Source organism: Chrysemys picta, chromosome 6, assembly GCF_011386835.1.
Source record: "Chrysemys picta bellii isolate R12L10 chromosome 6, ASM1138683v2, whole genome shotgun sequence".
NCBI classification, from domain to species: Eukaryota; Metazoa; Chordata; order Testudines; family Emydidae; genus Chrysemys; species Chrysemys picta.
In genome coordinates, this window is record NC_088796.1 from 127,870,154 (window position 1) to 127,896,478 (window position 26,325).

General features: G+C 44.5%; 1 protein-coding gene across 2 annotated transcripts in view; it reads right to left on the reverse strand.

Annotated features, from left to right (window-relative positions):
* Positions 1–6,337: 6,337 nt before the first annotated feature.
* KCMF1 (potassium channel modulatory factor 1) overlaps positions 6,338–26,325 on the reverse strand; it is a 71,048-nt gene continuing 51,060 nt past the window's right edge. For both annotated transcript variants that reach the window (XM_065549822.1, XM_005278878.4), the window contains exons 4-7: positions 20,367–20,468; positions 17,806–17,980; positions 15,013–15,295; positions 6,338–8,411 (exon numbers count right to left, since the gene is read on the reverse strand). In XM_065549822.1, the coding sequence (XP_065405894.1) occupies positions 8,150–8,411; positions 15,013–15,295; positions 17,806–17,980; positions 20,367–20,468 (822 nt within the window). In that variant the 3' untranslated portion in view covers positions 6,338–8,149. The remainder of the gene's footprint in view (positions 8,412–15,012; positions 15,296–17,805; positions 17,981–20,366; positions 20,469–26,325) is intronic.

The following is a 26,325-nucleotide window of genomic DNA, read 5'->3' on the forward strand; positions in this document are numbered from 1 at the left end:
GCCAAGAGCACCTTCCCATAGAGACTAAATGTGCATCTGCAGCGGCTAGCCCCACCTGCACCTGAAGTCCTCCCCGCTAACCTGCCCTCAATCACTAGTGAGAACTTCTGCCTCGCATTCTCAGGCATCAGATCTTCAACTTTCCCCATAGAAACCCACCAGTTAAAACCATAGCACCCCAACAAGGCCTGTTGGTTGGCAATTCTAAGTTGCAACCGTCCAGTCAACTAAAGGTTTCTACCAAATAAAGCCAGCTTCTTTTCACCTTTGGATTCGCGGGGTGGTAGCTTGAGGCCCCCTAGCTCTCATTAGCCTCCGCAAGCACTGGTGACGCTGGATGAGGATGGGAGTACGGGTAGCCAAACCCCTGTGAGGGCGCATAATATTTGCGCTCTGCAAGCTTTGAGGTGGGAGGCCACAATGATGGGGTCTGCCAAAGAGATGTTATAGGCTCCAAAATCGCCTCATTGATTGGCAGAGCCTGTCTAGATGAATCTGCTGTAGGTAAAATATTAATGAGGTGAGAGGGCTCCCTCACCTCCTCAAACCTGAATGCCCAGGTCCAAAGCCACACTCTTCAGTAGCTCCTGCTATGCCTTATAGCCGTCAGCTGGGGATGATGTTATCCCAGAAGACACTGTCTTACCTGGAGAGGATGAGGATGAAAACTCAGGATGTCTCTTCCTCAGGCTGCTACGCAGGCTCTTTGGGAACCATTGCCAGTGGCTCGGGACTGGGCCCAGTACCCACCACAGAAGCAGGTTTGACTCAGTGCTACCTTTCACCTCATCTGGATGAGGAGACTGAGTAAGAAGGATGTGGGGATGACCTGGCAGTTAGGGGAATCCACAGGGGTTCCAAAAAGGCCACCAATAAAGGACCAGGCCCCAAGGGCCTCCTGGCCCCATTCCCACCGCAAGCCCTGAGGCAGAGGCCTGAGGGTACCCAGGGTGGTAGGGTCTAGGGCGGGACGAGTTTTGCTCTGAGGCTGGGAGATGTCTGATCCCACCTGAGAAACTGAAGAGGCCTCTCCTTCCACCGACCATGGAGGGGCCGATCCTGTCGGTGCCAGAGACTGGTGCCGAGATCCTGACGGCTGAAGAAATGCTATCGTTGCTAGCTCCCTGCTAGCCCCCAAGGGTACTGATGAGTAGGCTGACTTGTAAGAGTGGTACAGGACAGGAGGCTGCACCAACAGAGTCAGTGCTGGGCAATCTGATGGCACCGGAAGAGCTATTTCCTGTATCGCTGGAGACACCGGTACCAACAGGCTTAGAAGGTCTCTCACCACAGCAAACACCTCTGGTGTAGTTGGCACTGAGATCATCTCCGCTTGCCGCAGTGCTGCTGCCGTTGAGGATGCTGTTTCTGGCTCTGGATTTGACAGAGACGGTAGCAGCACCGGAGTCAACACTTCCGCTAGTGCCACAAACTTGGAGAAGGCGCCATGCTTCAAACCGGAACGCCCTCTGCCCGGCTCCTTTCCTCCCTGCTTAGCCAGCTTGGGGGGTGGAGATCTTCCTGGGCTTGGTGCCCCTTTGGAAGCCTCATGCCACTTCCTGGGCACAGATGAAGGAGACGAGTGCTGGGACTCAGACAGTCTCGGAGGTGAGCTTCTGACTGAAGCTGCAGCCTGTGGTATTGACTCAGACTGGGCTGTTGCCTAGGGTAGGCTCTGTGCCACTTCCCTGAGCAGGAACTTCGGCCTAGCTCCCCTGTCCTTTGTTCTAGGCTTAAAGTCCTAACAAACTTGGCACCAGTCCTTTAAGTGTCTCCCCCCCAGGCACTTAAGACAAGAGCCCTGCAGGTTGCTGACAGGCCTGTGTTTTGTGGCAGATGCAGAGGACTTGAAGCCCAGAGACTGGGGCAGACCCTGGCACAAGCTCCCCAAACGGGGAACAGAAAAACAGATTTATTTTTTTTTTAAACTAGAAACTTCATAATTACAATGAGACACGAAACTATTGATCCGAAGGCTGAGACATATTGCCAAAGTAGTGCCAATGCCAGCCTGGGTGGTAAGAAGGAATAAGGGGGGGTACAAGGGCAGCTTTGTCCTTTATACCTGCAGTGTAATGCAACAGTGGAGGGTGCGTGAGCCACCTGGATGGGTGCTGCTGAGGCAAGACGTTTTTGATGGGGCACACGGACCCCAAGAGCGGAATGCACCTGTGCAATCAGAGGAGGAAGAAAGGAAATCCAGAAAGGAGAGCTGGTGTGGCTCTGCGATGAGAAAAAGCGGGGGGAGGGGGAAATCCCAAACTTACTGCTTTTTGGTGGGATCTCATTCAGCGATTAAACAATGTATCCTTGTTGCTACAAATGGTAAGCGCTCGCCCCATTGCAGCGCATCAAGAATTGGTGGACAGACTCATGGAAAGAAAGGGGAGGGCAGCCACTGAGGATGCTCAACAGCTATTCCTGAGGGATGCAGCAGAAGACGATTGGGAGGTACCTCACCAGGGACTTGTGTTTCATCATGGGAGACCAGTTGTAGAGGAGGAATTGCCAGGTTGTTCTCAGGACCTCAACACACTGCTGTCTTCATCAGACAGTCTGTCCGCAACACAGAAGCTTGACCTTAAGGACATGATTTCTGTGCTCTGATAATCTGGATCCAACTATGAGCATGGGGTTCATGCCTGACTATAGACTTGGGCAGGCAGATGCACACACAAACCTAAGTGGGTGGCAGACTGCCTGGGTTCCTAGGAGTTACTGTTTTAAATGCTAATTTAATTAGAGGGGAGAAAAGTTGTAATGATTCAAGTAGTGAGCACCTTCACCAATAGATGGTGCTATATCCTTCTCTCAGTGTTGTTTTGGATATTGTTGGGGGTTAGCAGAACCTTCAGTCCTGCCTGTGTCTACTGGAGTAGATAGTTGCAGTGTCCCAATAAACAAATCTCTGTAATTCTATGTGTGACTATTCCAGTATCTTGTAAATTTAGAGTCTTTTTTAAACTTACAAGCCCCTCTTGTCTTCTTTCCTGGCTTCCTCCCTTCACTGTTTCTGAGTCTACAACCCATATCTCCCATGCTACAACCATACTGTGACAGGACCCATACGTATTTGGCCTGCTCAATAAACCTTTAGAAATCCTTACTGTGATAGAAAAGTTACTGCTCAGGCACAACTCAGAAAGGGGTGGGACTGAGATAGAAATTATGGTCTTGATGCAGAAATCACTGCGTTGATTAGTTCCTAAGAGCAGGAGAATGAACGTTGGGTTGGTTTACGACCCAGCCATGTGATTCCAAGAAGGACCAAACCTCATCCAAAGTCAGCAGTTTCCTCCATTTACCCAGTTGCTGAGATACGTATAGATAAACTGGTCCTTCCTCTGTAGGGCCTGAGACACCTTGCCTTGGCAAAAACAACAGGAACTATGGCCAGACCAAAAGGCAATGCTCTGACTTGTCAATAAGGGTCCAGAGAAAAGTAGTAAAGAAACTTTCCGGGGGTGGATCAGATGTATAGTAATATGCATTACAATAGCTGGGAACCAAGTCAGAAACTCCTGTAGGATGGCTATGAGCAAAACCTCCTTTCAGAAAAAGTCCTCAGGGAAATGAGTTAACATGTTTTAGGTCATGTTAGGATCATTGGTGTTTTTCTGAGCTGGTCATTTGTGGGTAGGAACTTACTCTACCGTTTCATGGCCTACTCTTTCTTTTAATGGGCCGCTTAGAGCAGGGAAGTGATGAAAGCCCTGGTGGGAGGATAAAGAGAACTTGATAGCGTAGCCATACGGGCCAATCTCGGCCACCCTCTGAAGTTATGCAAGATCGCACTTGTGTGGCAGCCTGGAGCTTGGTCCCTGCGAAGGTTGATACAAACCTCCATCCTTTCAGCCAGCTTTAGCTCTTAGGGTACGTCTACACTTACCGGAGGGGCCGGCGGCAGGCAATCGATGTTCTGGGATCGATTTATCGCGTCTGGTTTAGACGTGATAAATCGATCCCGGAAGTGCTCGCCGTCGACGCCGGTACTCCAGCTTGGCGAAAGGAGTACGCAGCATCGACGGGGGAGCCTCCCTGCCGCATCTGGACCCGCGGTAAGTTTGGACTAAGGTACTTCGAATTCAGCTACGTTATTAACGTAGCTGAATTTGCGTACCTTAGTCCGAAGTGGGGAGTTAGTAGGGACCAGGCCTTAGGCTGTAATATTTGCAGCATTAATTGATGGAATGGTGACAAGATGTCATAAAGAGAAGCCACTGCTAAATTCAGGAAGGGGGCTAAAAGGTCATCCCTGCTGTCCTCAATATACTAAAGCCATGGCTGTATAAACCCCAGGAAATACACTCGCCATTTTATGCAAGGAGATTCTCCCTCAGCTCCTGGTAAAATGTCACTGTTTTAAAGGTTAATACAACTGAAACGTCCCAAGGGCTTGGTGAAAAAAGTGATAGGACCAGAAAGTCAATTTAGTGATGGCCAACAGATTAAATTAAAATGTTTTCATTATGATGTATTTCTGAGAAAAACAGATGAAAAAGCTTGATTGAATCTAGTTAGTTTCAAACGTAGTTCGAGTCACATTTGTATTAAGGGAAATGCATCCACCTAGAACACTCTGTGGGACGTGTCCCCTGTCCCCAGTGAACAAGAGTTTGCATATCCCTTTGTCTCCTGTATATAATGTAAAATAGGCCTAGTGGTAAGCCCTACTGCCCCCGCCCCCCGATGTGATCACTTGTGTATCTTACTGATCACCGAGTGTTTTACACGCTTCAGTCAGCCTCACTTTTAACTCCACACACAGAGGACTCTGGCCTTACAGTGAGACTCTTCCCAGAAGAGAGGGCGCATGCAAGGACCTGTGCCTGTTCACTTCCACAAAAGGGCAATGGAGCCAGACCTCCACACCCCATACGCACAGCACTGATATTCTGCTCTGACCTTAAGAGAGAAAACAGGCTACTGCCAGGGGGCCGGCCAGTCATTCTGCCAGCTCACCATTCGGGCCATAAGATAACCCCCTTTATACTCCCCCTCTTCCAGATGCCCACAAGTCACCCAACTATTAGGGGTTTTTTCCCCCCAGGAAGTGGGAATTTACTTTACACATACAAGCTGCCCACTGACTTCCATGGGACTCCTTATATACAAATTGAATGTTCAACTTTAGGTGACCCAGCCCTTCCCACTACCTGAAGAGATTCCCGAGATGTCTGTCTTTTCCTCTGACCTCACCCCTTTCCCCTCAGAAAATCTTCAAGGGCTGTTTTCATTCCATGCTGGGGCATCTTTAACATAAAGCACTGATTTAATCATAAATATTTTTGAAATATCCCAGAATACAAAACTCTGGAAAGCTTTTAGTTTTAATGAGAAGAATATTTTCTTATGAATACAACTTTTATAACTGTTTTAAGCCCGGACACTGACCTTTTCCCCCCCTAAAAGCTGCCACTCCTGCACAATCACCATTTATAGGGAAAAAATATTTTAACTAGTATTTATAGGATACTCTTCATCCATCTTACAAGTACTCTTTAGGCAGGATTTCTTTTAAGCTTCATTATGAAACAGTGTGTTTGCTTATGTTACATATAGCTAAAAAATCTGAAATAGCTGGGACATTGAAGAGTTTAAATATACAACGTCTACAAAGTTTAATGTTAAATATAAACCAGAAGGTATCAGACTTTCATATGAAACAGACACTTGTGGCACCAGCCCTTGCAGGAGAAGTGGAGTGAAGTTTGCAAATCATGTAACATAAGTGTCCTCAACAAACCAGCCTTATACAGATTCTAAATAATGTTCAGTATTCATGAAGAAATGCCTCTTTGGTTTTATACACTGGCTTTTCTGGTAAGTGAAGCAAAATTACATCCTTAAGAATTTCACTTGTACATGCACTGTGGAAACAATTGCACAGTTTTAAAGTGGTTTTTTTTGGTCTTATATAAGCCGTGTTGGATAGTTGAACTGACCTTGTAGACAGTTTGCAGCTATTTTTTGGTCCAGTGCGAAGAGGATGGAGCTAGGTTGTTTTCAGTGGTGGCAGATGACAGAACAAGAAGCAATGGTCTCAAGTTGCAGTGGGGGAGGTCTAGGTTGGCTACTAGGAAACACTATTTCACTAGGAGGGTGGTGAAGCACTGGAATGGGTTACCTAGGGAGATGGTGGAATCTCCTTCCTTAGAGGTTTTTAAGGCCCGGCTTGACAAAGCCCTGGCTGGGATGATTTAGTTGGGGTTGGTCCTGCTTTGAGCAGGGGGTTGGACTAGATGACCGCCTGAGGTCCCTTCCAACCCTGATATTCTATGAAATCAGAGTCAAACTGTCAGGATAATGCACCAACACCAAAGAAAATCAACTGAACAACAGTCTTGAAAATGCTTTATTGAACGGTGTGTCTTATTGTAATGTGCAGAAGATGTGTTTGAAAAGACTACAGCTTGAAAATTGGTTCTGAAAATCCTCAACAATCAATAAAAAAAATCCCTCCCGGGGGTAACTCCTAGTAGAACCAGAGGACTGGTGTAAAATTTCCCTTAAAACATTTTCTGTTGCAGAGACTGAACGAAAACAAAGTTGTACTGTACTGGCTGGAAATACTTGGAATCTGAGGATTAAGAAAATGAGAATGAAACTGAAACTTCAAACTGTGGGGTGGTTTTTTTGTTATTTTAGATTAGTATACACGTCACAGTTCTGTTGAGAACACCAGCTGGTGTTCAAGTCTGTAATTTTATTCTAAAATGCTTGTAATGCTGCAGGAATGGAAGAGAAAGAGAAAGCGGGCGAGGTTAGAGAACTGGAAAGAGACATGATTATAGTATAAGCCTATTTTAAATTTATCAGAAGCTGTGTGCACTTTTGTCTTTATAGTCTAACTTTACATTCCAAAAAAAACAAACCCCTGCTGTCTTTGCATTGGGGCTATTATGAAAGTCTATGCACAAAAAACACTGTACATTTTTTTACATATAGGATTAATAGTATAGGCATGTAGGTGGCATGATTCAATTAAAAGGCTCTTTACTTTTTTTTTTTATGCCAGAAAAAAATAATCAAAGAGAAATAATAAATAAAAGGTGCTAAAGTTAGCATTAAGAATTCAGTTGTAATATATTGACAAAGTCTGGGAAGTCAAATCCTCAAGCTCTCCTGATACTGACAAGTCTCTGCAAACTATGAAGCAAATACATAAATAACTCAAAAATATGATTGAGACCGTGAAGGCTTTTAAAACTAAGACAACATAATCCAGGTTAACTTTTTTTTTTTTTTTTTTTTTTTTTTTTAAAGACAGTGAATAAATGAATCATCTACACCTGAATAAAACATGTTTAACAGTTGAAAAATTTTAACAACCACAAAAAAGAAAAACTTTAAACAAAGTTGAACAAGATTTGATTTGAGGGCACACAAAAGCCCTTTGCAGTAGATTCCAGCAGTGGCATTACTGTTGTGTCTCCTACAGATGCATAAAAGAGAAGCTGAACTCCACATGGACGTGATGACTAATATGACAACATAATAGTCACATATAGCAAAATGCCAAACCCTGGAAACAACAATCTGTCCCACTGCAGAGCTTGCTTTATGTGCTGAAGCACATAGAAATAGGTGATTCAGTCACATATTATTCAAAAGCTACTTCATGGCTACAAACTGCTAGTGAACACAACCTTTTTGTCATGTAACCTTTGAATAATGGGAAAAGCTTTGGGTTTTTATAGTTTCACTCCTTGTATTTAATTTTTTAAATGACAAGGTCACTAAAACTCATGCACGCTGCAAAAAACCTCATGCAGTAGTTAAGGTAAACCATCCAAGCAGTTTTTATTCATTAATATTCATAAATACACACAGCAGCTTCATTAGAGATTTTTCATTTTTTCCTCTTCAGTTTGAACGTGGAGTATTAGGAGAGCCTTTTGCATGTCAAGGTACAGAACACAGAGGTTTCTCCTCTGCACTGCAACCTACATTTACCTGCTAGAAGTAAAAATTAGTTAAGTGGAAATGATTATCATATATATCTTTTCTCTCTTCCTTTTGAATGTACACAATGTAACAAGAGTGACAGACCTGAAATTACAATCACCAAAACAAACCCAAGATAGTAGTTGTCCACTTTCATTGGCAAATACAGCACAGAGGACATTGTCTGCGAAGTGGGATGTCATCAAAGAGGAGGTGGAGGAGGCTCGTTTCCTTTATTACTCTCTTTTAAATTTAGGTTTTCTAAAGCAACATCTAAAGGCATAATATCTACACAGCCCATAGCACCAAAATCGGCAATTTCCCCCCTCTCATCCTCATCTGAGGAGGAACTTTCTTCCCGCATCAAAGTGGACAGTAGAAGCTCTTGAACAAATAGGCTACGGTCTGCCCGTTCGCTTTCCATTGACTGACGCTCTGCTTCTGACATCTTAGGATCATTCAACCTGCACAACAGTGAAGGGAGAGACAAGACAGGCAGTTGATAAAAACCACTGGGCTGAAGACATTATTACACAGCAAGAATGCTCTCATCTGCTGGACTGACACACACTAGAAGGTGCTCGTGACCACACCTTGGGAACCAGCATGTGTATTGCTATCCTGCTTTGGAGGCGGACAGATCTGACAATGACTGACATACCTGATCCAACTAAAATAGACATTTCAAAAACCTTCTGTTTCAAGTCACAACAGTCTGCACAGATTGGATTGATAAAGTGGAGAAATTAAATTCTGAATGCAAACAACATGACAACTTGCACTACTAAATGTAAAAAATTCTATTCTACATACTCTCTGAAAGCCTAACTGTAAAGTCTGTAAATACCAGCCCTTAGAAATAATCAAAAATATTTTAATTTATGTCACATACATTTGATCTCTAGAGGTCAGATTTTTTGGTAACTTAGGTAAAACTCAGCACGACAGCAATACATTATTTGATATAAACTTCAAGTTTCTGCCATACAGAAGCTGAGGAAATGCTGCAGAGGAGAATGTATCAATTTGGAAGCCAAAAGATGAAAAAAGTAATAGGAACTTTAAAATCCAGAAGGCCTGTATATTACAATGCCTCAAGCATCCCAAGAGAGCTGGAATCACACAAAGATGATGGGCCTTTTTTACAGAACCACCCTGGAGTTTAATGTTTTCTAAAGCAGTAGTATTTATTAATGACATCTTTGTTTACTGCATTTTTCTTCTATTCTCACCTAAAATGTAATAAAATATCTAATGTACATGAAAACCCGGTTACCTACTTTCGTAACTGTTGTTCCTCGAGATGTGTTGCTCATGTCCATTCCATTCTAGGTGCACGCGCGCCCACGTGCGTCGTTGTCGGAGGGCCGCACTCATGCTGCGGTATATCCAGCGCCGCCGACCCAATGCCCTCTCAGTTCCTTCTTACCGACAACGCCAACAGAGGGGCGGGAGGGCGGGTAATGGAGCAACACATCTCGAAGAACAACAGTTACGAAAGGTAGGTAACCGTTTTTTCTTCGAGTGCTTGCTCATGTTGATTCCATTCTAGGAGACTCACAAGCAGTATCCCTGGTCACGGGCTCAGAGTTCACAAAGCGAGCACTGTCTCAGGCTTGCTGGGTGAGCGCATAATGAGACGTAAACATGTGGACAGACGACCAGGTAGCAGCCCTGCAGATATCCTGAATTGGCGAATTGGCACCTGGGCCAAGAAGGCTGCCAACGAAGCCTGCACCCTAATCAAGTCGGCAGTCTCAGTCGCTGGTGGAGGCACCTTTGCCAGGTCATAGCAGTAACAGATGCAGGCTGTGATCCAGGATGAAAACTTCTGCGCAGACACTGGGTGACCTTTCATCCTGTCTGCCACTGCAATGAACAACTGCGTTGACTTACGAAACGTCTTGGTCCGTCGATGTAGAAGGCAAGCGCTCTCCTGACGTCCAGGGCGTGCGATTTGCGCTCCTCTTCCGATTCATGAGGCTTTGGAAAGAAGACAGGTAAGTATACGTCTTGGCCAGTATGAAACTGTGAAACTACCTTGGGCAGAAACGCTGAATGAGGCCACTGCTGGACTTTGTCCTTTTAGAACACCGTATAGGATGGCTCTGAAGTAAGCGCCCTGATCTCAGAGACCCTACGGGCAGACATTATTGCAACCAGGAAAGAAACTTTTCAGAAGAGGAGGAGAAGGGAGCAAGAAGCTAGAGGCTCAAAGGGAGGACCCATGAGCTGCAACAGCACAAGATTCAAGTCCTAGGGTGGGATGGGATCCCTGACATGCGGGTAGAGATGCTCCAGACCTTTCAAAAAAAAATGGACTGTCATGTCATGAGCGAAGACCGACCTGCCCTGGAGCCGGAGGGTGGAAGGCCAAAATAGCGGCCAAATGGACTTTGATCGATGATAGGAACAACCCCTGGAGCTTGAAGTGCAGAAGATAATCCAGGATAGCCTGCAGCGAGCCCTGCTCAGCCTGGATACCCCAGTCCAACGTCCAGCCCGTGAACCTCTTCCACTTGGCCAGGTAGGTCGCTCTGGTGGATGGCTTTCTGCTACCCACAGGACCTGTTGGACCTGGACCAAGTATTCCAGTTCTTCCAACATTTAGCCATGCAGAAGCTACGCTGTCAAGTGCAGCACCATCAGGTTCGGATGTAGAAGATGGCCGTGGTTCTGGGACAGCAGATGCGGCCAGAGAGGCAGCTGCAGCGGAGTGGCTAGCAAAAGGTCCGTCAGCGTGCCCAACTAGTGCTGCTGAGGCAACGCAGGAGCTATCAGGATCATCTTCGTCTTGTCCTGTTTGATCTTCATAAGGACCTTGTGGATTAGCAGCACCGGTGGGAAGGCGTACATCAGACCCCCCCACAACCTCGGGAGCAGAAAGGCCTGAACAGATCCACCTGGGGAGTCCCCCACCTCCGGAAGATCACACCGACCACTCCGGGTGGAGCGACCACTCATGGCAAGATGAGAAGGTCCTACTGAGGTGATCTGCTACCATGTTCTTGGCCCCAGGCAGATATGCAGCAACTAGATGGACAGTATGTCGCACACAGAAGTCCCAAAGGCAGAGAGCATCGTGGCAAAGGGCTGATGACCTGGCCCTGGCCATTGATTTAATACATCGCTGTGGTATTGTCTGTCGGGACCTGCACCACATTGCCCTTCATGTGGGGCAGGAAAGCCTGGCAGACCAGGCGAAGCGCTTTGAGCTCCCTGACGTTTATGTGGAGGGACAGATCATCCCACGACCAGTGGCCTTACATGCTGAGTTCGCCCAGGTGGACTCCCCAGCCCAGGTCCAACGCATCAGAAACCAGGGTCTGCGATGTGGACAGGGCTGCGAAGGGAACTCCCTCCAACACCAATTTGGGGCTCAGCCACCAATCTAAAGATGATTGGATGTGAGCCAGTACCCTGATCACCCAGTCTAGATTGTGTCTGTTGGGCATGTAGACCAACGCCAACCACGCCTGCAGTGGCTGGAGATAGAGCCGGGCATGCTGGTCCACGTACGTATATGCGACCATGTGACCTAACAACCGCAGGCAGGTGGGAGCAGTGGTGAGCAGGCAGTTTTTCACATGGGAGATCAGGTCTGATATGGCCTGGAAACGCGCCACCAGAAAGAAGGCTCTGGCTCGTGTGGAGTTGAGAACCGCGCCAATGAGTTCATTGGTTCTATTCGTCGCACTGGCCTGAAGGTCGATTTCTTTTTGTTTATCAACAGGCCCAGGTCGCGACAGGTGGAACAAACAAGATCAAGGCTTCTTTGCACCTGATCCCAAGATCCGCCTTTGATGCGCCAATTGTCGAGATATAGATAGACCTGAAGTTCTCCACGCCTGAGGTAAGTGGCCACTGGTGCCATACCTTTTGTAAACACCCTTGGGGCAGATGAGAGACCAAAGGACAATGCCGTGACTGGAAATGGCACCCGCCCACCACAAAACGGAGGAATCGTCTGCTACCTTGGAAGATGGAGATATGGAAATAAGCATTCCTCAGATCGAGGGTGGCGTACCAGTCTCCCGGATCCAGGGAGGGGATGATGGAGGCCAGGGAGACCATGTGGATCTTCAACTTTTTGAGAGACTTGTTGAGGTGCTTCAGGTCCAGAATGGGTCTTAGACCCCCTTTCACTTTCAGGATTAGGAAATAACGGGAGTGGAACCCTTTTCCCCTCATGTCCCAGGGTACCTCCTTCACTGCCCCCAGCTGCATGAGGTTCTCGACCTCCTGAATAAGGAGCTGATTGTCAGAAGGGTCCCTGAAGGGGTGTGTCCCCGTGTGTGTGTGTGTGGGTCCATGTGTCCGAGAATTGCAGGGTGTAGCCCTTAGATACAATCTCTAGCACTCAACGGTCCGAGGTGACTCGCAATCAGGCCGAACGGTAGGGAAGAATACAGTTGAGGAACTACGCCTCATGGCCACCGCGACCACACTAGCTACCACATCAGCCGCGTCCCACGCCCTCTGGAAGGAGCACCATGCAACCGTCGTATCCTTCTCCACCAGGGCCCCAAATTCCTGGGCTGATTCCTGGGGCAGTGAGTCCTTGAACTTACGGAGGGAGTCCCATAAATTGAAGTTGTACCTCCCCAAGAGAGCCGGAACTGAAAGGTGTCTGCCTGTTCGGCCATCTCCTCCACTTCCAATCCCAAATTCGTAGCCACCATATGAAGCAGGGCCTGATGTTTTTTGAAATCGTCTGGCGGGCTCGTGCGGGAGGGGCCAGCCACCACCTTATCTGGGGATGAAGATGAGACCAGCATCATTCACCCGCCCTCTGGGGGGGTCTTTACGACTGGCGTGCCCTCACCAGGAGCCTTTGCCATGACCTGCAGCACACACGATGTCGGCAGTGCTGGTAGAGGCCTCTGCTCTCTGCGCGCCGGGAGAGCCTGGGAAGGCTTTGGCACTGCCACCAGTCTGGGTCCCTTACTGCTCCCTGGAGTCAGTGGAGGATCCCTCAGGGGGCTAGGAGGCCCCACTGGGGGGGGTGGAGAGGTCCTATGTGGCTCCAGTGTGGGCTGTTGGCACGAACTGGGTCCTTTGCCCTTCTTTCTTGGTGCAGGGGAGTCACTCTTCTTCGACCTCTTCTTAGGCGGTACCAGGGAGCAGTGACAGGCAGAGCCTGGTGCCGGGGGTGCGCTGCACACTGAGGCTGAGGTGCTCGGGGCAGAGTCTGGCTGGGAAGGCTCGGACGCCAGGCAGAGAGCAGCCTCCATGAGGAGGGCCCTCAAACGGATGTCTTGCTCTTTCCGAGTTCTGGGACGAAAGTTCTTACAGATGCGACACTTCTTCACAGGTCATTCCCCCAAGCATTTGAGGCAGCTGCTATGGAGGTCACTAACAGGCATAGATCTGTTACAGTCAGAGCAGGGCTTAAAACCCTTAAGGCTCGAAGACTGAAGTAGAAGAACCGCTAGCCCTCGCGAGGCAAGGGGAAGAGGTGTTCTAATTAACCACCACGGGTGGTCAGAAGGAACTGAGAGGGTGTAGGTGCCTAATATACTGACGCATGGACGCAGCACTCAAGAGGGCATCACAGCTGAGCCTACGGATACCGCTACGGCAAAAATCTCCAACGGCCGCGCATGTGGGCACGCACACACCTAGAATGGAATGGACATGAGCAAGCATTCGAAGAAGAAACTCTATTCAACCTCCAGTTTAGGATGAAACATTCATTTCCTGTTAAATACCATTTAATGTTAACTTCCAGGTTCTCTTTCTCTACATTAGAGTTCAAACAAACAGGCTGATATAATTGGAAATACTCTTATTTTCCTGGAAGGAGTAATGTAAACAAGCACAATCAACAGGAAATGATCTATAAAGTAACATCCCTTTATGCCTCTCAAACTGATGCTAGAGAACTCGAGAAGCAGTGAACAGTGTTAACATGGATACAGCAAGTGGACAAACACTGGTGTTTAAAATGAGATGAAACAAAAATTTTCTGTTTGCATTTATAATGTGGGGATCCAGTCAAAAATTCCACAGCTATGCTTTGAGCACTGCGGTGTCTAGGACAACTGTCAGAATTAATTCCTCTACAAAGTCAGCAGAAAATGAATTTGTAAGTGGTAAAAATGGTTGTAAACCTTATGACTACACAAACCTTTAACTACCCCACAATTGTGTGGGGAAAAGGCAACAAGGTTATGTGAGAGAATGCCTCTCACCTACACCCAGCACGGAAGCTAACTGGATACTGGCAACTTCTTGGGACAGTAGCTTCCAGGAGCTGCAGGAGGGCTCTCTGCAGGGCAGTCTGCAAAAGCTGGAAGCTGATTGCAAGCAACATCTGTTTGACTTTAGTTCCTAGGTTGGCTTTTCATTTTAGTCTCATCTTTACTCCTGACAACATGGATGCAGCAACAGCAGTTAAAAGCCATTCATTATGGCTTGCGTTTCTGCAACCAGTGTTCTCATTTTGTACTAAGTGATTAACTACCATGGAAAACAGCTGATCTCAATTACAAACAAACTGAACTAAATTAATTACTCTTATACTATATTTATTTATTTATTTAACCTCATTCTAACTTTTTGGGTGGAACAGATGGTGTATAATGCAGTGCAGTTTTACAGGCTATATGAAAAACACCGTTTTCAGACCAAGCACTTGCATGTTTAATAGAATAAATATAACTACTGCCCTACTGATGCTCATCCATTACTAGCACTAAATCAAAGTGCAAAATCATTTTGCCAAGATTTCGAGTGTCTACAATTCAGAACTCTGTGGCACCTGCAGATCTGCTGAACACTACCATATGCATTGTGCATGATCGCCTATTGGCTAAACAAATTTTGTTGGGCATTGGAGATTGAGGGGATATGGGATATTAAGCTGCAATTAAGTACCCCGACTAGGCATGGCACTTAAGCATGTGTTTAACTTTAAGCATATGAGTAGTCCCACTGAACTTAATGTGACAATTTATGGGCTTAAAGTTAGCTACGGGCTTAAGCACCTTGTCAAATCAGGGTCAAGAATAGGGATAGTGCATGTAATAAAAGTAATTGGATTACGTTTTTAGAATGAGTTACCTTGTAAGAAGAAACTGGGAGTTCTGGATAGCCTGCTGACTATTTTCTGTGTTAGATGTGTTGGTTGTTGCTGTAGATTGTGTAATAGTGGTGGTGACACTGCTTGTATTGGTGCGTCTGGTTGCATTGCGTGCTGTCTCCAGTTGTTGTCGTGCTGCCTGTGCGTGTTGTCGTTCTAACTGCAGTTGCATCTGCAACTGCTGTAACTGAGAAGCGGAAGGGCCAGAGGAATTGAGCTGTCCTCCTGCAGAACGCCTCACGCCTGATAACTGAGATAAAAGCTCTGCAAAGAGGAGAAACGTACTACTGTGAAACTTGCTTAAATTAACACTAACAAATGAGAGCACAAGTATTTCCTGTGCATCAATATCCCCATCTCTTATTTCTTTCTAAAATACTTTTTCATTACTTATCTCACAGACTGCCATATGGGCGCACAGTGCTTTACAAAACACTTAAGACACATTCCATTCCCCAAGCTCAAAGCATCATTTAGACTATTCATTTCTTTTCAGACTGAGCATTTCTTCATCTTAGTAATCGTTTGAACAATAAAAAGAAAGGGCATTTCCTAGAGATTATGGACTGACTACAAGGTGGTATCTTCAGTTGCCAGTTCCCTAAAGTGTTATCTTCTAGGCAAAATGGCTGTTGCCTCAGCAACCATTTCAATTTTGGCTTAAGTTCATAGGTGCTCTCCCCCTCACTCCCCCTCTCCCACCCGCACACTATCTCCATGCTAGACACGAGGGAAGCTGTGCTGTAGAAAAGAAAAATGACACTTCTGACACTTCTGTGAGTTAGTTTTGGGGAATATTCAATTCAAAACATAGATTTCTACCATACCATACATTGTGTAAGTTCTGTTGGGGTCACAAGATAGACAGTAAACTCGTTTTCCCTGAATTCAGATAAATAATATACTTACGTTTGCCTGGCAGGTGTTAGTATGACTTCCCTCATACTGGCCTAATAAAGATGCCTACTGCTACAAGGGTAGTAAAGACCTGTCTAGATAAAGACATGTCTGGCTTTGGACAGGGCTAATACGGAATTGTTCAGTTTCAGGGGGATCCGAGTGGGAACTCTGGTGAGTTTTGTCTGTACAAAAAAGGTATTTTCAAAAATAAACAGTGTAAAAAAAAAATACTGCCCATATGTTATGATAGAACCTATGTGCATTCAAAAAGCTTGTAGGAAGCGTTAGTTTGTTGTGTTTTGTTTGGGGAGGGAGGAGGGAAATTTTGTCTTTTGCAAACAATTATCCCTCTGAAATGTTTATACCTTTGTATTAGTCCCGGAAAGGTTTTGGAAGTTGGAAGCAAGTGGCATGCTCGCCACTTTGCACTGATTGAAACAAGGGGACACTCCAAACTCATGAGGGTGGCTCCAAGTAATTAAAACCTGGACTCGATTCACGTAATTTTAACATTGCTATTTTTAAATGTACCCATTTTGCTATGGAAATGTGGGCTACAAAAATAAACAAAGCCCTTAATTCTTGAGACAGAATAATTGCATTACAGGTTTTTTGTTTTTTTTTTAAAGTAACTTCTACTGCCCTTTCATATAACAGGTCATAATTTTCTTCCATCTTACTTTACTGTATTGTCCAGGAGAAGGCTGGGCAGTACAGGACGTACATTTCTGGAGGGGAAATGTAAGACTGGGGTGTGTTGGGGTCACCCCGTAATGATAACCAAGGCTGGTAAGAGTCAGAGTGTAACCGCTGTGTGGCTGGCAGGCTGCAGGTACACACAGACACTCAGGGTGTGGCTTGCATGCTGGACCACTGTTTGTTAGTGGCCCAGGTGGGAGCTCCATCAGCAAGGCATTGCAAGGCACCCAAGGCTGCAGGGCAGGGGTGACACAGCTGCTCATTAGTCTGGATTGTACCCTGGTATGTCACAATCTCATTATAGACAAGTTCCCTCCCCGCCCCCCCAGAATCATAAAAGTGGAACAATAATACTTAAAAGGGTATCCATGTACATTCTAAAAATCCACAAACGTCTATTTGGAACTTGAAAGTAAGAAATTTTCCTCTCCCCAAACTCTTCTGAACTTGACCAGAAGCTGCCCCAAATGCTTACAATTACAACAGGCTATTTTAGTAATCTTTGAAAATTTATTTTAAAATTATCAAGTCTGCCATTCAGTCTGAATGCAAACAGACGACATTTTGTAATGTTTATCAATAATATCAAAATGTAGCTCATTTAATCTTGATTAACGCTGAAGTATAGCATTTTTGTGTGGAGTAAGGATTCAGATACAGTACCTAATCTTCCCCATGAGTAATTCTATACACGTGACAAATACAAATTAGAAGCATTGAGGTAGATAATGGATTTTGAAAACACTGTTCACTTTTAAAATATGTAACAATGCCTGCAGGTAGGCTGTCTGAGGGGACTGGACCAGAGACCTTTGGAATTTAAAGGACCAGAGTTTTTAGATTCAGAGATCCTGGGTTCAATCCTTCTATACAACTCAACCAGGGGCTTGTTACTGAACTTTTAGTAAATTTCTTTTTAAGACTCAGATTTGGAAGCATCACCTCACATGACAATCTGTTTTTAACTTTCAACGTTACCTTGGAAGAAGGCACATTGCTATCAATAAAATCTTCTCATTTGGGGGAAGGGAGAGAAGGTCCTAGTGCGCGCGCGCGCGCACACACACACACACACACACACAAAATATGGACTAGCAGAGCAACCATTCTCTTGGATTTGGTCACTACATGTGGAGAGAAACTCTAAAGGGAAAATAAGGAATTATGACTCTTACCAGCTATAGGATCCATAGCTTCCCTATTGCTTGGAGAATATGAACTCTGCGAAGATGAAAGCCCACCAGTGGAACTGCTAGTAAAGTGCATGTTTGATCTACGTGCGCGAGGGCCTCCCAAACCCCGGCCTGGGTGAAACATTCTACGCACATGCCGAACACCGCTGGACTCATCGTAACCAAACAGTTAAGAAAATATCAAATTGTTTGATAGAGTGTTAAACGCGAGAGCTTTACCAGCAGAATGGGCTTGGGGATGACACACTGTATTCTTCAGACAGGTATTCAACTTCTTTGTCAAGTATAAAACAACTCAATCTTAATTATGCAACCAGAGCCTGTAGCCAATAAAAGATATTACCTCACACACCTTGTGTCTCTAATATCCTGGGACCAACACAGCTATAACACCACTACATACAAAGGCTTCCTAGTCTATTTTAATCACAGCCCTATACTAAAGATCTTCCAAATGATGTAGGTGTCCACTAAGGGATTCCGAGTGCCAACAGGAGCCATGGATTTCACACGCTTACTTTTTGGTGACAAAAGGCACAATATTTTGGGAATTAGTCTTAGATGTAAACTGATAATACTCTAAAGCTCAGATCTGGATCTTAACTCTCCCAGAGTCCACATGTGTTAAGAGCTCATGCTTAGATACAAGTGCAGCAAAATAATATCAGGACATCACACAGCAGTGTTTTAATAGCTCTCCTCCCTCTTTTCCACTGCTGACTGCTTGAAGAAATAGATGTTTCTTCTCAGTGACCCTCTCCCCCAAGCCCTTAGTTACTGAGCAATAAGGAAAGGGAACCCAATGGCTCCAGTAAGCCTGCACAATGCTCCCCAAGCTGTTGTGTTTGTAAGTGCATCATAAGGCAGTGTGAGCTTCCATCTTTAATTTTCTTAATGTCTAACACCCTCCATATCAGATATGGACTATGCCTAGTTTAGAAACCAAAATATTCATTTTGTAAAGGTTAGCACTGCAACCTTAACTTACTATCTTAAAAGCTAGCTCTGATTTTTCTGGCTCTTCTTCACTGCTGGTAATAAAAGCTCTTTAATTGAAAATTAGCGACCAGTTTCATCAATATGTGAGGCAGCCTCAAATACTCCTTAGAACAGCTTGGGGGGAAGACACCTGGGGGGAGGGCAAGAAGAATACCAAAGGTGTACATTCTAATTCAACACCTCATTCACCACAATAAGAAGTTAACTTCAATGTGTAATTGGGACCATTTAAATGCTAACACTAAAGGCAATCAAATAAAATCACAATAGAATTGCAACTATTACCTCAAACACTATCTACTCTCCTCCAGAATGAGAAACTTTTGATGGTTTTTTGAAAGAATACCTAACCGGAAAAAATGGATAAGTGACGTAAATTCACTCTTTCAATTAAAACATGATTATTAAAATTTCTTTTAGAGATATAGAAACATTTTATGACAATTATAAATGCTTTAATCCTATTACCAGCAACTATTCTATGTGTATTTCACTGTCTAGAGTAATTACAATGAACTCTCAATATGCTGTAGGAAGTTGCCCAGCAAAAAAATTAAATTAGAACAAAAGTATCACATTAATTGACGCAAAAGAAAATAAACAGAAATATGTTTCTACAGAGCAGTACGTATTGAGAAGGCGGAGAGGGATAGCTCAGTGGTTTGAGCATTGGCCTGCTAAACCCGGGGTTGTGAGTTCAATCCTTGAGGGGGCCATTAAGGGAAATGGGGTAAAAATCTGTCTAGGGATTGGTCCTGCTTTGACCAGGGGGTTGGACTAGATGACCTGCTGAGGTCCCTTCTACCCCTGAGATTCTATGAGAGCCGCTTTAGCTCTTCAGTCAGCAGAAAAACAGGATAAATCCCTACAATCTATACCCAAGCTAATGAAAAATCAGCCCAAAGTTACAAGGAATCTCCTGTTAACTTCTCTAATTATCATAAAAATGCCATCAAAAAGCATGAAAGTATCCCATTAAAAATGGCAATATATAGCTGAAGTAAAATTTAAAAAAAAAGTCACTTATCAAAATCAACCCACAGCCACCTCTCAACCCCTCAAAAAATTGTTTATGGTATAAACTGATTCCTCATGTTTGGTGTGTAATTATTTGCAATGTACTGGTGCATTTATATTACTGCTTTAGACCAGTGGTTTTCAACCTGGGGTCCGCTGACCCTGGGGGTCCACAGACTATGTCTAAGATTTCCAAAGGGGTCTGCACCTCCATTTGAAATGTTTTAGGGCTCCGCAAATGAAAAAAGGTTGAAAACCGCGGCTTTAGACCGATACTGTCAGCAGGCAATTTTATTTGCATCTATGTGTTGGTTTTCAAAAACACTAGCAACTTTGTATTTTTATTGGTAGTACATTTAATTCTACTGTAGCTCTTTCATATCCTGGTTTTCCAACAACTAAATTAAGCGGCAGTTCTGAGAGGCTAGTGGAATGAAAATGCCACAACTTGCTTGTAAAATCAAAACAAGTAGTTAATATTATATGCAATACAATCCCGCCTTTTTACTTGACTTGAGAAAGGATATTAAGTCTCTAGGAGCTCTGTGTTCCAGTGTAAGATGTGCTGCAAAGTCATCTGTGACATGATTAGGATCCCCTCCAGGTAACGCTGCACATATTGGACAAATCTGAAATGACAAAGTCAGAAAAACGAGTTTAACAACTTCACAAAACAGCAACACGCATTCATCATTCTTGGCTGATCTCTTAACAATAAGAAACTATTATGCTTTAATAAACAAATTCTAATGCTGCATATGTGTAGCCACAGGTAAAAAGTAGTTAAAAAAAAAGAGTGTTCAAGAAGCACTATTAGCTTAACTAGTGTAAAAATAAATAAAATAAATAAATAAAAAACCCAACAACATTGTGTTCCCCTCTTAGGGCTTGTCTACACTGGCACTTTACAGCTCTGCAACTTTCTCGCTCAGGGGTGTGAAAAAACACCCCACTGAGCACAGCAAGTTTCAGTGCTGTAACGTGCCAGTGTAAACAGTGCCCCAGCGCTGGGAGCTACGCCCCTCGTGGAGGTGGGTTTTTTAGAACACTGGGAGAGTTCTCTCCCAGAGCTCTGCCGTGACTAACAAGTCACATTAAAAGGTTTCAGAGTAGCAGCCGTGTTAGTCTGTATCCGCAAAAAGAAGAACAGGAGGACTTGTGGCACCTTAGAGACTAACAAATTTATTAGAGCATAAGCTTTCGTGGACTACAGCCCACTTCTTCGGATGCATATTGCATCCGAAGAAGTGGGCTGTAGTCCACGAAAGCTTATGCTCTAATAAATTTGTTAGTCTCTAAGGTGCCACAAGTCCTCCTGTTCTTCTTTAAGTCACATTAAAGTCACATTTTAGCATTGCCAGCGTAGACTAGCCTAAGTCATGTTTTTAGTAACACCCAAGAAACCCAACGTGAAATTTATTTTCAAATCAGATTTGTAACTCTCTGGTTTTACAATTTGTTTTCATATGCTAATTTCTATGCAGATAGAGAGGGTTTGTTTACACGTTGCTAACAGCTGACATGCACCAAACATGGCGACATCATCTTGTTCATTCTTTGCTCTTGAAAGCCAGAGGCACTCTCTCCCATTCATTTTATAGGAAGAGTGAGAATAAAACTACTCCAAAAGGGAATATTTGTATTTGTAACATATCACTGTTGGATAGCATCTGAACAGGCTGCCTCCCATAACAACATTTAGAGAGTCCAAGGATCTTCAAACTATCTACTCTAGACTCCTCCCCTCCCCCGTCCCAAATTTTTTTCCACCGTAGCAGTGAAGTAATGAAGGTGGGGTGGAGGGCAGGATAACAGGATAGCTAAAGAGCAGGAATCCCCTGGAACTCTTCCAGCAATGCGCAATGGAGCACGTACATCTTCAACCCCAAGGGAAAGGTTTTTACTCTACATACGTCCTAGTCCTCAAGAAGATGGGAAGGTAGAGACCTATCCTTGATCTCCACAATCTCAACCACTTTATTTGCAAGATGAGATTTTGCATGGTCACACTTCAATAATCCCATCCCTGGAGAAAGACACGTGGTTTATAGCTCTCAATATGAATCATAGGACTGGAAGGGACCTCGAGAGGTCATCTAGTCCAGTCCCCTGCACTCATGGCAGGACTAAGTAATAACTAAACCATCCCTGACAGGTGTTTGTCTAACCTGCTCTTAAAAATCTCCAATGATGGAGATTCCACAACCTCCCTAGGCAATTTATTCCAGTGCTTAACCACCCTGACAATTAGGACGTTTTTCTTAATGTCCAACCTAAACCTCCCTTGCTGCAATTTAAGCCCATTGCTTCTTGTCCTATCCTCAGAAGTTAACAATAATAATTTTTCTCCCTCCTCCTTGTAACAACCTTTTATGTATTTGAAAACTTATGTCCCCTCTCAGTCTTCTCTTCTCCAGACTAAACAAACCCAATTTTTTCAATCTTCCCTCATAGATCATGTTTTCTAGACCTTTTATAATTTTTGTTGCTCTTCTCTGGACTTTCTCCAATTTGTCCACCTCTTTCCTGAAATGTGGCGCCCAGAACTGGACACAATACTCCAGTTGAGACCTAATCAGCGTGGAGTAGAGTGGAAGAATTACTTAGAATCATAGAATATCAGGGTTGGAAGGGACCTCAGGAGGTCATCTAGTCCAACCCCCTGCTCAAAGCAGGACCAATCCCCAACTATTTTTTTCTCATGTCTTGCTTACAACACTCCTGCTAATACATCCCAGAATGTACGTTTGCTCTTGAAAGCCAGAGGCACACGTTTGGTAACGTGTTACACTGTTGACTCATACTTAACTTGTGATCCACTATGACCCCGAGATCCCTTTTCGCAGTACTCCTTCTTAGGCAGTCATTTCCCATTTTGTATGTGTGCAACTGATTGTTCCTTCCTAAGTGGAGGAGTACTCTGCATTTGTCCTTATTGAATTTCATCCTATTTACTTCAGACCATTTCTACCGTTTGTCCAGATATTTTGACTTTAATCCTATCCTCCAAAGCACTTGCAACCCCGAAATCATTGATGAAGATATTGAACAGAACCGGACCCAGAACTGATCCCTACGGGACCCCACTCGTTATGTCCTTCCAACATGACTGTGAACCACTGATAACTACTCTCTGGGAACGTTTTTCCAACCAGTTTTGCACCCACCTTATAGTAGCTCCATCTAGGTTGCATTTCCCTAGTTTGTTTATGAGAAGGTCATGTGAGACAGTATCAAAAGCCTTACTAAAGTCCAGATATACCACGTCTACCGCTTCCCCCCATCCACAAGGCTTGTTACCCTGTCAAAGAGAGCTATCAGGTTGATTTGACACAATTTACTTATTTTAGCCTCTGATTCTACCTCATTTTCACTGGCATTTACTATGTTAGGTGTCCAATCAGCGCCAACCTTCTTGGTGAAAACCGAAACAAAGAAGTCATTAAGCACCTCTGCCATTTCCACATTTTCTGTTATTGTCTTCCCCCACCTCATTGAGTAATGGGCCTATCCTGTCCTTGGTCTTCCTCTTGCTTCTAATGTATTCATAGAATGTTTTCTTGTTACCCTTTATGTCTCTAGCTAGTTTGATCTCCTTTTGTGCCTTGGGCTTGGTCTATGAGTTTAATTCTAATTTAGCAGCGTTAAATCGAATTAACCCTGCACCCGTCCACACAACGAAGCCATTTATTTCGAAATAAAGGGCTCTTAAAATCGATTTCTGTACTCCTCCCCGACGAGCGGAGTAGCGCCAAAATCGATATTGCCATTTTGAATTAGGGTAGTGTGGCCACAATTCGATGGTATTGACCTCCGGGATCTATCTCACAGTGCACCATTGTGACCGCTCTGGACAGCAATTTTTCAAGTACACTGAGCACATAATAAACAGAACAGGTCAAGAATTTTTCAATAATTTTTTTTGGGGGTGGGGGTCAGAAAATGCTGATTCATCAAAATGCATCAGCTTTGCCAAAGGTCTTGTTGGGCAGATCCAGGATGGAATTTTTGGTGAGAGAGAGAGAGCCCGGAATAGCTAATAGCCTGGTGCTTTGGGCACTCACCTGAGATGTGGAAGATCCAGGTTCATGTCCTTGCTCTGAATCAGGCAGAGAAGGGGACTTGAACCTAGGTCTCTCACATCCCTGGTGAGCACTCTAACCATTGGCTATTCCAGTTGGGGCAGGTGGGTCATTTTTTTTTTCGGGGGGAGGGGAGGGAGGGACAAGAAAGGAAGCAACTTGAAAGATGTTGATTTTGTTCCACATTGGAATGAAAACAAATTCTGAAACTCTGAACATTTTTCATGAAACAGAATTCTTGTTTTCCAGCCAGCCTCGCTACTAAGTTCAAATATCAAGGGGTAATACTACCAATTATTACAATACTACAAATGTCCAAAGAAATTGGGGGGGGGGTGTTGCCTTTCTGAACTGGAATCTTCCAACTATGTAATCACTACATATAAGGAAAGGCAAAAATTTCAATTCTAGCCAGTCATACACATTGACATGGCAATGTTTGAATAGGATCAGATTTATTCTGTTGAACTGAGTTCTTTAACCTGCTGCCTAAAAGAAGAATTACCAGATACAGGTAAAAACAATCCAATTAGCCCTGCAAATCTGGCTGAAAGTCAGAAAGCTTTTATATATACAAGCATATTTTGATTACCACTCCTACTGTAAGTACTTGCTTAATGTCAGTATCTAAGCAAGGACAATTGTTTCAAAACATGGCTCAAAGCCGTTATAAACCTGAATGATTTTCTCCTCAGTCATGTGCTTATATTCTTTGCTTAACTTCAGCAACACTACAATATTGAAACAAACAGTTTTATATCTACCTACAATTAAGAGACTTTATAACCAAGGCTAAATTCAGCTCTTTACTAACACATCATGCAAATGTGCATGGGTGCTATGAATAAAGTACTATGGATGAAAATATCCTTCAACACCACAAGCTAGGAACAAAGATATGGATATAAAAATACTGGAGACTGATCTGCAAATAAAGAACCAGGGTTCCCTTTTCAGACAGGTGGAGCACCACAACTCCCACGAAAATTAACAGAGAGGCAGGTGCTCAATACTACGAACTTTGGCCTCAAGTGCAAATGAAAAAAGACATTTTTAAACACAGCTGCAGACCAAAATGTGCCAATTGGAGAAACTCAGAATCACACAACAGTCTGTATCTACAAAGTTTCACTGACATCAAGTGGCATGAATCAGAATTACATCACCACACCAATGACAAAAACGCATCTAAATTTAGGGGTTTTATTGCAATCACTGTATTTAAATGTAGCAATTAAAGTAAAACCTGAAATTATCTAAAAGAGACCAGCCCGGAGGGGGGGGGGGGGTGAGGGAGAAGCAGGAAGAAGAAAGTGATGTGCACCCGCACTTGATACCAGTGTCTATGGGTATGTCTACACTGTGGGATTACTCCGATTTTACAGAATTCGATTTTTGGCAGATTGTATAAAGTCGAGTGCATGCGGCCACACTAAGCACATTCATTTGGCAGTGTGCATCCATGTACCGAGGCTACCGTCGACTTCTGGAGTGTTGCACTGTGGGTAGCTATCCCAGAGCTATCCCATAGTTCCCGCAGTCTCCCCCGCCCATTGGAATTATGGGTTGAGCTCCCAATGCCTGATGGGGCCAAAAATTTGTCACGGCTGGTTATGGGTAAATGTCGTCAGTCAATCCTCCCTTCGTGAAAGCAACGGCAGACAATCATTTCGCGCCCTTTTCCCTGGATTGCCCGGGCAGACGCCATAGCACGGCAACCATGGAGCCCATTCAACCTTTTTTCACTGTCACCGTATGTCTATTGGATGCTGCTGACAGACGCGGTACTGCAGCGCTACAGAGCAGCAACCCTTTGCCTTTGCAAGTTGGCAAAGACGGTTACCAGCCATACTGAGCCGTCTGCTGCTTTACAAGTTGGCAAAGACTGTTACCAGTCATACTGTACCATCTGCTGCTGTCATGGGTGTTCCTGGCTGGCCTCGGTGAGGTCGGTTGAGGGCACCTGGACAAAAATGGGAATGACTCCCCAGGTCATTCTCTTCTTTAAGTTTTGTCTAATGGAGAGTCAGTCCTGCCTAGGATATCAGGCAAGCCTACTAAAGAACCAGAGAGACAAACGGCCGCTCCGGGTCAGAGCCCCAGACATCCCGCAGAAATGATGAGCTGCATGCCATTCTAGGGGGTGCCCCTACAACAACCTCACCCATTGCTTCCCTCCTCCCCCACCCCTCCCGGGCTACCTTGGCAGTTATCCCCCCTTTTGTGTGATGAAGTAATAAAGAATGCATGAATTTGAAACAACACTGACTTTATTGCCTCTGCAAGCAGAGATCAAAGGGGGGAGGGGAGGGCGGTTGGCTTACAGCGAAGTAGAGCGAACCACCATTCTGCACTTGCTCAGCCTATAGCTGAAAATGGGAATCTGTGATGAGCACTAGGATAG